The 16923-nt window shown below is 46.4% G+C and overlaps 1 protein-coding gene across 3 annotated transcripts in view; it reads right to left on the bottom strand.

The window, feature by feature from the left end:
• Positions 1–16923, bottom strand: part of LOC119450815 (death-inducer obliterator 1) — a 78592-nt gene that overhangs the window by 5131 nt on the left and 56538 nt on the right. For 2 of the 3 annotated variants that reach the window (XM_037714309.2, XM_049666257.1), the window contains 5 exons: positions 15330–15422; positions 13936–14131; positions 10905–10989; positions 9617–9842; positions 5408–5614 (listed from right to left, as the gene is read on the bottom strand). In XM_037714309.2, coding sequence (XP_037570237.2) covers positions 5408–5614; positions 9617–9842; positions 10905–10989; positions 13936–14131; positions 15330–15422 — 807 coding nt within the window. The remainder of the gene's footprint in view (positions 1–5407; positions 5615–9616; positions 9843–10904; positions 10990–13935; positions 14132–15329; positions 15423–16923) is intronic. The other variant, XM_037714308.2, reaches the window with a different exon arrangement.

Raw genomic sequence — 16923 nt, 5'->3', positions numbered from 1 at the left:
CTGTCAGAGTGAGCCACACTCTGACAGCGTTATGGACATGCTGGCGGTTGTTAAGAGTAGGCTTCCCCTCGAAGTTGGCTGCAATGTGCACGCTCTTAGCCTCACAGCTAAAATAATTAGTTTTTACATTGTCACACGTCTGCATTTTTATGTGAAAGGAATTAACTGTGACAAGACAGGAAAGCGGCAGAGGGCCAAGCAGCTGAAGTTGAACCGTTGCTTATGAGTTGAAGTGCATGAAACAATGGCTTGCTGTACTTACAAATAAAAGCTTTATGTCAGCAACAGCCCTGTTATCTTCATTTTGCTTACCCTTATATAGCTGTACATAAGCATAGGCCTGAGCCTAATTGTCAAGTGAACTAGTTTTCACTTTTTGTTCACGCCTCCCTCCATTTCTTTATGGAAAAAATCAACCTGATTTGATTTAATAAATGTGTGCCAGCGTAATGATGGTTAATAATAAACGCAGAAGGCTACTGTGAAGCATGGAACTAAAGTGGACCAATGAAATATGTAAACCATATATACAAATTCATTTTGACTAAGCGAAGCACAAACCTGGTTAGCATGCCTGATGTTTTTTTTTTCTTTTTTTTTTAAGCCCAGCTGGGTAGTATGTGCGCACTGTTTTCTGTCTGACAAAACTTTACATTAGGTCGACACGGCATGAAACCGTATATTTGGTCACCGTCCCTTTCATTCAAAATTTTCTTTCAATTTTTTTTTTTACGATTGCCCGATAATTCGGAAAATTCGAAGGCCCCTTCCACATAAGCAAAATCCGTCAGCGGCGACCTTTTTGCAAAAAAGGTTTAAGAGTTAGGATAGGCAGCAAATTGCCCAAGAGTTGCCGTCTTCCTTTTCCACAAGGTACTATTATGGCAAATATCATGTGGCCTAAACAAATATAGTGCTTGCTAAAGATATGTAAAGACTCTCAAGTACGTCAAAATTAAAAACAAATAAGAGTGTGAACTGCTTCGAACTGAAACCGTCAGAAACGCAAGGAAAATCAAAGCTTCTGCAAGCAAAGCTTCCATTGAAGTTGCCAGTGGCGCCACCTCTTGGATGCGACGCTGACTGCGTCAGAGGAGCGGCTGAGTAAGCCCACTGCCCCCTTCTAGTACACTGTAATATGGTGCATAGCTAGTGCCATATATAAAAGGCAGTATCGCAGCCGCTACTAGCCACGCCAGTAACCAACTGAAGTACATGAGCGATGTCGCCATTTTGACCTGCATCGTATTGGTGTGCGGCGCGACGTTATCATAATGGCACCAAACAGGCGATGCCACTATAGTGCTGCTTTCAAACGAAAAGCTGTGCTAGCCGCAGAGGCATTGTGAAACGTTCAAGCTGGGCGGGACTTCGGCATCGATGAGAAAGATGTCTGTTGTTGGAGGGCGCAACAGGAGATGCTTTTTGCGTGCGCGGCAACGAGGATGTTTCATCCTTCAAAAAGTGCAGCATCTCTAATGCGCTTGATGGTACTGAAGATAGTGCACTGTTTAAGATGACTCTGTTGAAGATGACTTTGTTGGAGATGATTCCTCGGGCTTCGCACTTTTGGGGGGTTGGCTTAAAATAGGGGCCGGCCTAGATTCAAGTAAATATGGTACTTCGCAAGGGGCAAATAGACATCAAAGACACAAGTGAGCACATAACACTACGCATGTACACTGGGACATTTCGAAAAGCTGGCTAAGCTAAAACATTACCTATACAGCTTGGGAAAAGAAGCCCATGCTTATTGTTTACAGACTACTAGCAATCTAAGGTACTCAAGAACACAGCACTGTTGCAAAGAAATTAAAGTGATTTAGCAACTTCATTCTAGCACACATAGCTCTGCCCATTTTAAAGCATAAAAAAAGTGCCAAAGAAAAAAACAATGACCACAAAAGAAGAAAAGTTAAATTTTTATAAGCGCGTGGGCACGCACGCACGCACGCACGCACGCGCACACACACACACACACACACACACACACACACACACACACACACACACACACACACACACACACACACACACACACACACAAAAAAAAAAAAAGGCTCCTACTAAAGATCTCTATTGTAGATTTGTAGATTCCGCCCAAGCAACCTTCAGAGCACAGACCCAGCTTCAGAGCAGGTCTTCAGAGCAGGAACACTGCAATTGCAGTCTTCTATGTCATAGCAACTGAGAATGGACTTAGTTGTATGGACTTTACAATTTTAGGACTTTATGAACATTGGCAGATTTAGGGCTACCAAACAAACATCACGCAATGTTCAAATGGCGGGCAGCTCAGGCTAGGTGCACTGGTCTGGGCTCATCGGCCGGTCACCAGTTTTGTGGCGTTAGCCGAGAAATGAAGGAGGTGGGCCATAAATAAAATCACATACTGATGACGACAAATGGCCAATGACCGACCGCAGTGATAGGCACTGCTTCTGGAGTGCAGTGCTCAGCCGTGACGGTCTGTCTTTCGTTCCTGCCACGAATAGAGCCGCTGCGACACCACCGTGAGAAGCGAAGGTACTTTAACGCCCTTCTCGGTGTTACGGCTTGCCTTTGTAAGGAATGATAACGCTGTCGACGCGCGCCGCATGCTTTCTTTCGTGCGCGAGACGCGGTCGTCGGCTCCCCTCGCACGCTTTCACTCGCCCATGCAGCATACGGCGCGCGCCGTATGCTGTATGTGCGAGTGAAATCGTGCGAGGGGAGCCGACGACCGCGTCTCGCGCGCGAAAGAAAGAAAAGCAGGGAGCGAGGGGGGCGGGATAGCGGGCAGCGTTGTGCTCTGGCATCGTACCGCGCGGCGGCGCGCGGTCTTTATTCTTTATTCTATGGCACGGTCGCGCGGGCCGTATCTTGAAAGCGATCTGCGTGGGGGCAGAGTCTACGCAGTGCAGGTGCGTCGCGGCTCGTAGCTTTGTGCGTGCTGCGTGTTCTGGGCGCTCAGTTTGCGTTGAAGCGATAAACAGCACGAAGGTCACTTCGCTCGCTTCTGCAGCGGCGCTTAAATGCGCGTGTCCGCGCTCATCGAGTGAGATGTGTTCATGTTGCCTGTGGGCGCTGACACCATGTTTATTCATGTCACCTGGGTAAAAAACTGATGCCAAGCTCTTCGACTGTTGTTCTCATTCCTCAACAAGGACATTTCAAATGGAATATGAAAACCTCCTCCTTTCTCACTCAGTGTAGGAGCGTGAGCAACAATCGACACGTGATGAAGGTGAAAATGCTTCATGCTTTGACACGACGATGGCACGTGCTTAGGACGAAGGTTGCCTCCCTCTCTCGGGCAAATGTGTGCTCCCAGGAGTGAGCTCCTTTACCTGGAGAAGGTATATACAGCAGAGACCGCTTACAGCTAAAGTCGACGGAATCGCGAATACCTGCACTATAACCAAACCAAGTCTTCAAAGGCTGCACATGTGAAAAACATGTAGATCAAGCAGCCGCGCGTATTCGAGAATAGAAGCATGCGACTGAGTTTTGCATCTGTTTAAGTTTACGAACGTTGAAAAGTTAATGTCCAAGTACCTGCGGTCTTTGCATGAAGCAGGCAAAGTAATTGTATTTTCAAAAAAAGAAGAAAACCGACGGCAAACGCAATTTCAGGCACAGTACAGAGCCTCGCCTGATTTCTCAGACTGATTGGTGTATGCACGGTGTCGAAAACAACCACGGACCAAGTTGTAGCCATTCGAGTATCGCCCATGCCCTCACTTTCGTTATCAAGGTGGTTTCCTCGCCATCCATGCGCCGTACAGCCACTGCAACGTGTTTCGTTCCCTCGGCACCAAACAACAACTTTGGTCGCTGACGAGGGGTGCTGGTTAGGCCTCGCAAGCGGCATGCCATCATGGGAAGCTTATCCTTGCTTTGTTTGTACCCGTAAACGACCACATGGAGACTACGCATGCGGTCACGTGCACAGGCTGAACTGACAGAAACGCATACGAAGCGGAGTTTAGTTCCACGGGCGATCAGCTGCAGCAACTACTATGAATGCCTGCCATGTTTGTATGTGTGCACAGTGGTATGAGGAACGGCGTAAGCTCATAAGTGCACATAAAGCCTAATAGCTCCTAACTAAGTTTGCGGAACACTGCTTAAACTGACATTAATTGAGGTCGCACACAGGATATCTGCGCTTTACAATGACGCACGTCACAACAGGCGCACAAAAACTAAAGCTGCATTCGGTGCAGAGTGCACTGCTGATAAGCAGCCGAGCAACAGGCTTCCCCATCACCTAGGCAACCACTGCATGCCCGCATCGCGCTGCCACCGCTTTTATTTTTTTTTGTTCGTTCGCTCCACGCTTCTTGGCGGGATTTTCCCGCGGAAGTCGCATTATAACCGGTATTTCGGCTTGCGCGGCTGCACTGTAAGCGGTTTGCGTATACAAGGAGACGGTAAAGGGGAGTCGGAAAAGGCCACGTTATAGCCAGTTCTACACTTTAAAGGGTTAAGTTATAAGTAGTCTAAGCGGTAAAGTGTCACATTTTGCCAGCAGAAAGCCTTTTGTTCACGAGCTAGAGGTGACCGTTTTCTGGTGTAACAGCGTAATTAACCCTTTGAGGGTTGAATTTTCTTGCCAAATGCGACCCCCTAGGATCGATTTTTTTATTGCAGATTTAAATTCTTTGAAAATTAAAAAAAAAAAAGGTCAATTTTTTTAGGGTGACCGTAAACTGACAAAAAAATTGTGTTGTAAAATACACAAAGTTTATTCATGAACAAGAAGATAAGCGCACTGAAAAATGATTGTGTGCACAGCCGGAAACCGAAACAAGTGAGAAGCCTTCGTCTTACCGCCAACAAGGTGCGATAGAGCTTTTGTGGTCTCCAAAAAAGGGAAACGCAAAAACGGCAGCATTGTTTGTGTATATACGCGCCTGCCTGGTGCAATCGCGCCGCGGTGAGCGATAAACGATTGAGCAACAAGCGGTGAGCCCTTTGAGAGATTAGAAACCAGATGAGTTTAGCACGTGCAACAAGTGGGAACTGCCGCAGGAGAAAACCGAAACTTGCCGCCGCCGGATGCGCAAGCGATAGGAGACGCGCCGTTGCCATAAACAAAAAACGGAGAGGCATCGGCGCAAGTAAAAAATTCCACGTTTTCCCATCGAGTGGCAGCACATGCCAAGCGAATGTACGTACGTCAATGACGTACGTACATGTACATCATTGACCATTTTGAAGGTGTTTGCGGAGGACATATATGTACGTCATCGACCCTGGAAGGGTTAAACGTGCTGTTTTTTAGTTTTACGTCACCTTGTCCGCCTGGGCTGCTGGGCCCTGCAATTGGAGAGCCCCACGAAACAGCGTGTGGCGCATTGCCTGCTGTGGGGCAGTTGCATCACACGCGTGTCATTTTGTTGCCCTTGGAACCAAGGCTTACCTCTTGAGTGAGCTCCACGAGCAGACGCTTTTGGTGTTCCAGGTTGGCGTTGGAGGCCAGCGAGGCAAGCACGGATGTCGTGACGGCAGCTGGGTTGGCGCCCGCAGAGATGCGCTCGATCAGCTCGCTCACAGCCTGTCCAGACACCCTCGGTGGAGGGGGTGGAGGAGGCTCTGCAGAAGGCGGCGTGGTGCCCCCAATGCCCACCTGCAACAGAGGGTGCATACACCGGTTCACACAACGCCTGTCCTACCTCTAAATCCTAGAAAATATACCGGCAAGTGTTAGCGCACCTTAAACAATTTAAATTTACAGTCTCTTTTTGTTTCGTCATGATTAGAGGCCAGATTTGCAGGCACTAAAAATGTGGGTTTTAGGTGCCTAAAGCAGGCACTATAAATTGTTCACAAACCGTGACTTGCTTTGTGTATTGAATGTTCATTGCAGATTTTCATGGCAAAATACCTGAAGTGGCATTCCCTTGTAAGCCAATCAGGAGAGTGCGAACACTCAACCTCACGGTAACTTCCCACGGCTTGTTGATCCGTGCCCGTGTCGTCTGCTGGAGAGTGCAGACAACGTACACACGCAGTTTCAAAGTTGGCTGTAAGCAGTACTGTCATTAAGAGTCAGTCATTAATTATATAAGTTCAAGTTGACAGAATGGTGAAGTGCACTGACCATGGTGATAAAGCTTTCTTCAGGGTTCGTACAGGTTTCTAAGGCAAAAATTCAAGGATATTCCAGGACTTTCCAGGACTTGTCACAGGTTTTTCAAGGTCTCAAAGCGGCATCCAAAGTAGGATTTCTTTACTCTAACATTTCCAAAAATGACCAGCTTTATTGCACTTACAAGAAATAAATGTGTATCAAAATTATAATAAAAATGTCTAGCCTTAATAACTTCTCAATATCACAACACAAAATGAATGCTTACAACAGCGGCTGAGATTTCTCCGGAATAGCCTGGGTAAAGTTCACCAAAAATATTGAAAACATTCAGTACAGGGTGTTACAGCACTCATATAAAATTAAATAAATGTATATTACAATGATGTTAATAATATCTAGCCTTTATCACTTTGCAAGTTCACAATACCAAAAAAAGTTCACAAAACACAATGAATGCTCCCAACAGCTACTCTGACTTCTCCTGTATTAACTGGGTAAGTTTACCGCACATTTCCAAACCATTCGGTCTTCCTACACACCTATTATATTATAACAAATAGCTGTATACTGTAATTTTGTAAAACCTGCCTTGTCTTCATCATTTCTCAAGTCCGCAATATTAAAAGTTAACACAACGAACACTCACAACAGCTTCTCAGGCTTTTGCAGCATTAGCTGGGTTGGTTCATCAAACATTTCCAAAACATTCAGCATACCACATTTTCCTATGTATAAGACGCGTTTTTTTCCTTAATTTTTCATCGGTGCGTCTTAGAACGGTGCGACCTATGCACTTTTTTTTTTTTGCGGAAAAACTGCCGTCAAAATCGGATCCGATGTTATGGCCACGCGAAGCGCACTGGTTGAATTAATTGCTACGGGTTCTGTGCGCGCTATCGAGGTGCCGGGTTCTCGTGATCAAGTTCGGGCCCGAGCGCCGTGCGAGAAGGATGGTGCAGCAACACAAGCGGCGGTAGGCCGACCGCGAGTCGATCAACCACGAAGTCATTGCATCTGCAGATCGCTGTCAAGATACTGCGCGCGGCGCTGTGCAATCTACAGTTGCTCCGAAAGTACAAGCAGCCCCCCCGCCCCCCTTCCTCCCGGGCTGCCTTCCCGCTTGCCTCCTTTGCGCGCGATTTGGCTCACCCTCGCAGACTTTCATTCGCACATAATACGGCGCGCGGGGACAATGTTCTCACCCTTGGACTTTATACGGAACATCGCGGCAACCACGACGGCAGAAATGCGCCTGGAGTGGAAATATATGGCACCCATACGCTTGGGCATGACCCGCGTTCACGGAGCGAAACGTCACCGTAACTTTTATTGCGATAGCAATTACATGGACACTCCAAAGCAGATTTCTGCCGTCGGCGTCGCCGTAAGGTTCCGTATGACGTCATTGGAGATGAAATCGTCGCCGCGCACCGAACGCTGTATGTGCGAGTGAAAGGGCGCGAGGGACGCGCGCTTTCACGGGGAGTAAACCCACAGCGGAGAACAAACGCGCGTTCTGCGCCGTGCTTCCTTAAGGGCTGCAGAAGTAGGCGTTTCTTTCCTCCTATACAATCACCATTTATGTAGAGCAAACGCGCCTTCTTCCGACGCGCGAAAGGCCGTGGACGGGGGGGGGGGAAGGGGGGGGATGGGAAGGGAGGCGACGTTTAGCTGCGGCACCAAGTGCCTGTTTTTATCAGAGGCTCCGGCAACAGTCACCAACGCCGCACGCATTTTGTGCGAACGCGGGCAAAACGCCGACGGCGTCGACAACAGTTTCAACAGTTTTGACAACATGTCCAAGTTTACACAGCTCATAAAGCTACTATCATTACTCCGTATAGCTCTCTACAAATTTGCTATCGCAAACGATGCTTCGCCTTTCAGGTGAAACTGCGACAACTTTTATTTCAGAAAAACTGCCGTTATGAGGGGAGTGAGTCTTAAAAAGGTGCGACTTATAGAACGGAAAATACGGTAATGTTATTGCACGCATATTATCATAATATAACAAACCTCCACCCAAAGGCACTGATCATCAGTGGTAAAGTTGCTCTACTATAGCTCTCTTTAGCTTCACCTCGCGCGCAAGAGTGAAATTGGCACAAGGCAGACTGACGGGTGAGGAGTGAAACGAACGATAGGGTGAGGAAAGCAGTGTAAACTGCCAACCGAGCCTAGGGTGCCTCGATGCCAGTACCGAAGCGCGGCACGGGTCTCTCGCTCCGTTCGAAGTTTGACGCGGTGAAGCCTTTTATTTTTTCCGCGCAGTTCTGCAAAACGGAACCATGTGTGGGGAGTTTGACGCCAATCTACCACAGAAAGGAGGTCGCAATGTCGATATCAAGAGTGCATTGCTCACGAAGTTCAAGGATTTTCAAGGAAGGAAAAAAATTCCAGGACTTTCAAAGGCCTTGAAAACGCACTTTTCAATTTCAAGGGTTTTCAAGGATTTCAAGGACCTGTACACACCCTGTTTCTTGAGGGAACATTAAGACATAATTTTGCTTACCACTCGGAAGGAAAATGCGGCACCAGTTTTCCCCAAACCACTTCTTGAAGCACTGCCTGCTGATCTACTCATGATTACCGCCTGCTGTTTTTTTTTTAATCGCATGAAACGTGCCTTCAACGCCGTCAAGAACAACGTGTGACGATCAGACACCTTCTTTTTCTGGTAGTCACATTGAGGTGCATGTTTTGAAAGAGTTGAGTGAATTCAAACAAAATCTCTTTACTGCTTACCGTAATACAAAGTCATACATGACTCTCCGAATGCCGTTCAAGGTAGTGACCATCCTAGCATCAGACACACGGCTGTTGCCTTCTCTGGACATACATCCGAGCAAGTGTGCTTCAACAACGAACTCAACCTTCTTTGTTTGCAGACTAAGTACGGAGGCGTTGTAGTCTACATCGGTGCTGAGCATATCTCCAAAATGATTTTCCACACAGAAAGGCTTGTTTACCGTCTATCTGGCTTTACCCGTTTATAAGAAGGGAGCTCAGCTGTTGAATGAAGCAATCCACTGAACGCCATGAGACAGAATGAATGTGAGAACCCAACCGCTTTGCTGAAGCTGAGGCGCTAAATAAAGACTGTGACTTCTGATGTCTAGCTGATCTGTATGAAGCGAATTATCACTTGCTTGTTTTGTGAACACTGGCATAGCTTTTATGCAAAATATTCAACCTAGTTCTCAAATGAGATGAATAACGAGTTACTTTTGAGAGTGACTATATTTTTGACCTAAATAAAATGTGTTCTCATTTACTTTCCTATCATATGTATTTGGTGATGCATGTAAAGCACTAATTTAGAATCTAACAAAGTGTCAAAACATCCTTCCGCAATTTACTTTGATTCAATTTGTATTCAACATTTTAAATATTCGTATAGCGCAATAAATTTTTCGTAGAAGATGCATAGATCATAGAAGACACTCCAAAACCTGGAAAAAAATGGGCAACTTCTCAGCACCCTTACGGATGGGTTGGGTCTTCAGTAGGTGTTGCGTTAACTAGGCTGACACCTACCTCATTCTCCTCAGGGTCGTAGGGTACGTCCTCGTCGTCTGCCAACGGCGTCCTTTCCTCTGCGGCAGACGACGTTTGTCGAAGCCGGGCTTGTCTTGGCCGCTTCTCCAAAGGTGGCGTGTACGAGGGTTCGTAAGGCTCCTCGTCATCAGAGTGAGCACCCACAGAGGGCTCTGCCAGTGGAGGCGTCAGCGACACTGCTTCCGAGCGATCGGACCATGATGACCTGCACAGCGTATGCGCCACATCTGTCAGCCCTGGTCAAATACCTTGGGTAGAAGCAGCTCCATGTGAGCGCTGTTAAAGGGAATGCATGTGTAGATCAGGCAGCCTTGCAGCAGATGACAGCAGAAACATGAAACTTGACAAGCTTGTCAATGCACTGTATTTATTCGAATATAAGGTGAGGTTCTTTTTCCCAGAACCTTTAGTCTCGAAGTCACTCCTCCCCCCCACCTTATACGCAAATTTTTGCCTTTAGGTGTGGCTTCACGAAAGCGCAAACTTCGCCTTACAGTGTGGCTTTACGGCAGTGCGCATGGTTGTGCCGTGAAGCCACACCCTAAAGGCAAAATTCGCATATAACCCGCACTCTGCCTGCTAAAGCTCCCTCCCCCATATTTCGTGGTCACAATTTTGTATTTTGGCATTTGCATTTTTGGCATTTTGCATTTCAGTATTTCAGGCAATCACCGCTCGATAATCTGTTGGCTACTCTGTATCGCCTTATGTTGGTGTGCATACTCAAGTTTTTTTTCTTGGGTCCTCCTAATTGCACCCTCGCCTTATAATCGAATAAATACGGTAGCTACCAATCCAAACAAATACTGCCAATTCCAGGAGAGTGAAGTTCTTTATCTGAGAGCACCCGTGATAGTACCCTGAACAGCATGAGCCAAAGCAGGCTATTATTGAAGATGCATCCACTAGCTTGTCCTTTGCCCAAGTTTGCACTGTTCAATTCTCAGAGGGGCTTAAAGGCTCAACAACGTCCCTGCAGCTAAGAAGTGTGGCTTCAGGGGTGCACGGATTTTGTTTGACTCTTCAGCTGTTTTTGTGGCATAAATCAGCATAACAATCGTGTAACACATTGCAGTCACAATCACTTCCACGAGAACTAAGCCCCATGCTTGTTTGCACTCAATGCCTAAGCCATTTAGGAAACTTTGCTGACAAGCCCCAACCTTAATGCCTACGAGTCTAAGGAGGGAAGACAGTGTGTTGTCAAAAAGCAGAAGGCCCCAGCTGCTCACAAACAGCAAAGGAGTGGTCACTGATGTGCACTTGCCTGGATTTGCCAGAGGGCGGCCTGAGGCGGTTCTTGTGTCGCACTATGATGCCCAAAAGCATGTGTGGCCGACCGGACTGCAGACCTGTGCAGAAAAACCGACAAAACGACGCATAGATGAGAACATCAGTTTCTCTAAGCTGTTACTTGCTCGAAGTGACCCTTTTGCGTCCTGTTGGGTACGAATAAGGTGAATTTTTTCCCGTCAAAAGAGGGGATGCATGGACCAAGATAAGCTTTTTTAAAATTCAAAGCCAAATTTAACCCTTTCTCTACCACTGACTCATGTAATCGTCATGGAAATTCATACCAATACAGCCGATGCCGAGTACGTCTGTCAGCTTGCTTCTAGTTGCACAGTTTCTTCAATATTACATGACGGAACTTGTCAACAGACAGTTTTAGTTTAGCGTGTTAAGCGCAATAGCCGACTTGAAATGCACATGCACGAAACGCTCAACAAGCTATAACGTTTAGCGTATGTATGCCATTTTTCAGATTTAGGACTACCTGCCTTGCGTGGTTAACGAAAATAGCGTGGCAACATGGCGCTGGTCCTGGCCAACCGCTTTGAACTGAATTTGGTGTTGCGGTTGCAGAATTCACTTCGTTCGTAGCAAATGAGTGCGTAGAACGCCTTTAGCTAAGTTTCAAGCCGCTTTGACGACAAAGCATTATGAATAACTTAGCGCAACTTTCGTGATCACTTCTAATTTCTTTGAGCGTCTGAGGCCTAACCAGAGAAACTTATGGGATGGCAGCGCCAACTATCACTGAAGCCGAGAACTAGGCACAAAGGCACATGGTCTCGAAGATCTGGCATTCTCGTAGGTCACGAACGGCAGGCATGGAAAGTATAAATACAACACGCTCCAGGGTGTCATTGCGCTGCTTCTAGGACTTTTTGCACATACGTGGAAAGCTTGGCAAATATATAAAATTAATTATGTGCACCATGTATGTGAAATCTAAACCATACGTGGATAGCCTTCCTAGGATGTAAACAATGCTATACCAACACTCTCCACATTGTTCATTTGCAGAACGGCAATGTTATTTCCCTTAACCCTGCTGTTACACTAACGTTAAACTAAAGCTGTCTACCATTAGTTTTTATCTTTATTATGGGCTCCTTGAATTGCATACGAGACATTGCTGCCTGCGCGGTGAATTTCTGTTACATGAAAAAAAAAAAATATATATATATATATAGTTAAGGATGTGATCGCACCTAGTGTGATGACATCCTAGTGGCTCAAGGACTACACCAAAAAGAAAACCGAAAATATCTGAAGTCATTGCTATAATGTGTACCATCGCCACAGTCAAGACAGGGAGCAATAAACACAGTTTTGAGAAAACAGCTTTCGATGTCTGAAGTTCTGGGACGTAACTCAATATCAAGCAGCTTTCACCATCTCTGTGGCAGCTGCTCACAGGTCATCCACAGGTTCATTCGATTCGAGTGTATGTAGCTTACCCAAATGTTCCCTTGGTTTGCTGTTGAACCAATGAGCACACCCACCACCGTGAGAGTGTGCTTCTGTTCTCTCTGTTCCCCTTGGTTTGGCCAATCAAATCTTCACAGCCCAGTATGCAATAACAGCAGCCAGTGAACTCATTCAAAGCAATTCCTCAGTAGGCCTCAAAGACCTTTTACCATCACCAAGTTGTTCACTTCGTAAGCCAATGTCTTAACTTAACGAAACTAACACACACTAGGCAAACACCAGGGGCGAGGTCGTGCAAGCACCTCCCTTTCCAAACGTTATCTTGCGCTCCCTGTGTTTGGCAATGCTGCGCTTTCATCAGCGGTTGTCTGCTCAGTGAGGCGTGAGCGCCAATTGAGCACTGCCTACTCAGTGACATAGGAGGCAAAGCGAACGTCCTGAAAGTGAGACGCTTGCGCAATCGCGCCCCAGAGAGAAGCAGCAGGGTGCGAATATTCAAGTAGCAAAATCAAATTGCGTACTGACCTGTCATTGCAATTAAGCTTTTGTATGCCTAGTAATCGAATAAAATGAATTCGAGTCACTGCACAGAATTCAACCCTTTATTGACTAGCTAAATTTTTTCGACCAGCACTGAATGACAGGCAGCAAACGTCATTTGTTGGTTTAGAGCAGCAACACTGGACAAAGAAGAAGTATGGCACGCGACTCACTGTCTTTTGAAAGCATAAGTCAGAGGAGACAGGCTGATCTGAGATTCCAGCTGCAGTGGTGTCATGCATGTGATGTAAAGCAAATGAAATGCACACCTGTGGTTCACGTATGACGAGAGCTGTCTGTACAAATTGAAAACGCAGCCTTACGTGGCTTGGAGTGAAGCCCACTTCCAGTTTCCTGCTGGGGGTTTTCCCCTTATTGCTGAAAAAATTTCCGCTAAACATTTTTTTATTATGTTTATTCTTGGTGTGTTTTGCACATTTAGACAGACATTAAACATTTTTTCTGCTTATTTATATGTCTCGTCATTAAAGGGTTAAATGTTGAAAGCAGGTGCTATGTGAAAATGTATTCACTGGCACAAGAATTTTACTAAGCAAATGCCTGCCCCATTTGCATGGAGGAACCAAGCCTTAAAGAAGGTTTGTATACTTTGGCTGCACAGCCTATTTCAGCTCATTTTACTTTCTAGACACATTTCATGCATCAAGTGTTATGTAAATTGTGTAGTCCACTAGATATTCCAGTACTGACACAAGCTAATGCATGAAAAAGAAAGCTGTTGTATACGGCAATATCTCTCTGGAGGGACAATTCTATAAATTCTATAAACACTGTCTTGCAATATTCTAGGATTCTTCAACCTTGTTGGACACTTGGTGTTTAAGCACTGGTTTTTCAAGTGAGAAAGAGTGACACATTGACACTTTTCTGTTGAACAATTACTCATGACATAGGAACCCGGATTTCTTTTTCTCAAGTGCCCCATTCCGATGACAGAGCTCAGGACCAGCTATGTTGCTAAATTGTGACAATTGGACAAGAGTCAATAGGACAAGACCCAATTGGGCTAACAGACTGACCGGGCCCGTCGAAAGGCATGAGCACGGTGGGCACGGGGCTGTGTGAGGGCAGCGGCAGGATGTAGAAGTCCTTGAGCATGCGCGACAAGTTACCCACGACGCCACACCGCTTGCGCGAGTTCAGGTACGTGTAGAGCTCCCGGTAGGGCCGCCGCTCCTCGTCGTTCGCAGGCTGGAAGCGCACCACCAACAGCTCCTGCGCACCCACGGCACCGTGTCATCCCACGTGCAAAAGTGACAAGATTACGGCAACTACACCACGCAGCACTAGCTCTCGTTGGACACCCACTCCGTATCGGTGAAAGCAGTGGGGGGGAATCGCAACACTAGGAAGCACATTCGGCAGACTGTCTCACATTCAAAAGCAATCAAGACCGAAGAGCAAGAAGTAATGTTTGATTTCAATGCCGCACCACGTATATACAAGTTGGTGCACCTTACGTCCGCAGTGGCACAGCTATGTCAAGAAAATAAAGGCACACGCACACACATGCAGGCATGCACGCTTACAATGTGCCGTTACATACTGGACACCCTTCTGCACGTGGTTCCGATGGTTTGACTCCATCCCTGTCCAATGTACTACTTTGTTCTTTTTCAATGTGCACTGGGTGTGTGATGAATGTATAAACACATTTACATTGAATTTGGAAAAAGCACCTGCAAGCTCGACATAGCACATAATTCAGTATACAGCAAGTTATAACGAAATTGCTTTATCAAAATGTTGCTTTACTTAAGTTTTTCGTGGTCTTAACTGCAATGTGTGCATTTTGTACTGGATTATTCCAATTGCAGTTGCTCCAGATTCTGCTTAGTACAAAGTGCAAAGCGGGAAATCTGCACAGGATCGCTCGGTACAGCATACAAGGTGATCCTTTGAGTGTCGCAGCTGTTTTTGTGTGGCGAGATGCACGGTATCAATCGGCAATGCAACCTGCGTGAAAGTCCCGAATTTTTGGCTTTGAAATGTAATTATCAACGATTATAAAACAAAAGTTACCTTGCACACACCTTGCATGTATAGACACAACCTTCTTTGTGTGTTTTTTTTTAGCCAGTAAGTCGTAACACTTGTTTTTCACATATATTTTACAGACTCATGTTGGAGATCAGCTAGGAGTTTGTACGGCTGCATTGGTAAAAAGCAGCCAGCAACACAGCTTGCGTGCGAGCCCCAACGTGGCCGTATGACCAGGGCGTCGATGAGAACACGGAGGTGACATTGGTGATGAATGATCACAAGGAACGGCCATCAAACAAGCCCCCTAGTAAGGGTGTGAGAACTCTCTTATTGCTGTCTTTGTGTATCAGTTGCTCAGATTGACATACATGTGGCGAAGGTTACTTTTCTTCTTTTAAAGCAGCAGCAAGGCAGCGTGAGAATGACCCACCTTGTTGCCAGACTGCTTGATCTTGCTCAGGTAGTCCCACACCTGGTCAGGTATGATGCGGCCACAGACTTGTATTGTATCCGGGATATCCTGCTTGTCATCCCCCCCAGCCATCGAACAACAGAGTCAGACAGCAAGCCACTCATCTTGAGCAATGCCAGAGCTAGATGCACTCAGAGTGCACAAAATGTAGTTGGTCTCGGTGCCATTATCATAAAATTTCTTAGTGAACTTGCCCAAACCTAAATCTGCATTTTACATTCGTCAAAGTTTGTAAATCGATGTACTATTCCACTGTTTATAGGAGCAAAGGTTCAACAGGAACACGCAACCACTACAACCCATTCCTTTTAAATACAACTGGCTTCTTCCAGCAAGGACAACAACAGGGTTTGTCACTGACTGTTCTTTCTAAGCATAACATTATGGCTAAAAGGTTGTGGGAATTGCCAAGAACTGTAAGCCTGCACCCCAGGCCATGTTATTTCAAGGCTTGTGTCTCCTACTATTATTAAGATAGCAATTACAGTATAGACCACTTACAGTGTAGACCGCTTATAACGTAAGTCGCTGGAGTCGCGAATATCCACACTATAAGCGGCACCGCACTATAACCAAAACAACTATTTTATTGCGATAATGGACACTCCAGGCCCATTTCTGCCGTCGCTGTCACCGTGCTCTAGGTTCCGTATTCGCTTACTAAATAAATTAACAAGCACAGTGTCACGCGCGCACAAGCAAACATGAACACATCTCGCTCGTTAACCACGGAAACGAACTGTCAAAACGTTCGAGTGGCGAAGCGCAGCGAGCGAATTGACCTTCGTGCTATCATGCCTCTCTCTTCAACGTGACCTATATGCGGCGAAAACAGGGCGCGCGGCGGACTTTCCCCGTCACAGATTGCTTTCAAGATAGGGCCAAGGCGATGGTATCGCCGAAGTGAATCGTTGCAGATTACGTCTTGCTTCGGTCCACTAAAACCGCTCCGCATTTCTTTGCTGGTGAAAATCCTCTCCTTCTGTTTGCACCAGTCCCGAATGCAAGTTTTGGATTCTCCGAACGCCCGTGATGTGGCCCGATTTACGTCCGTCTCCGCATACATGAGCACTTTCCTTTTAAATGCGGCATCAAGATGAACTCGGTACTTCAGGCTGATAGAGCAGATGCAGAGAACGTGAAGACAGACGGTAGACTATTGCCTAAGCACGTGTACTGCAGCACATGGAGGAAGCTACAGTAGCTAGGCTCGATGCGCGTGCGAGGCTGCCATTTTGAAATGCCGACGGCTATATGGTAACGCAGATTTAGGGTCGTACTCAATTCTAACGTGCACGCAATTTTTGGACCCGTTTTACCGGAGAAAAAAGTGTGCGTTAGATTCGAGTAGATATGGTATTTGTGGCTTGAGGGGAGCGTTTGCCGTCTAGGTTGACTGCCGAACTTCCAGGCAGCCGCACTGTAACCGGTATTTCGTGTCCCGCAACGGCACTATAAGCGATACGCGTATACGTAGAGTGGTATGGCAAAATTAACGGGAGTCTGAAAAGACCGTATTATATCCGGTCCTGCACGATAAGCGGTTAAGTTA

This window comes from Dermacentor silvarum, chromosome 4 (assembly GCF_013339745.2).
Source record: "Dermacentor silvarum isolate Dsil-2018 chromosome 4, BIME_Dsil_1.4, whole genome shotgun sequence".
Classification (NCBI taxonomy): Eukaryota; Metazoa; Arthropoda; class Arachnida; order Ixodida; family Ixodidae; genus Dermacentor; species Dermacentor silvarum.
The sequence above is the reverse complement of the archived record's forward strand: the minus strand, read 5'-3'. Positions and strand labels throughout refer to the sequence as shown.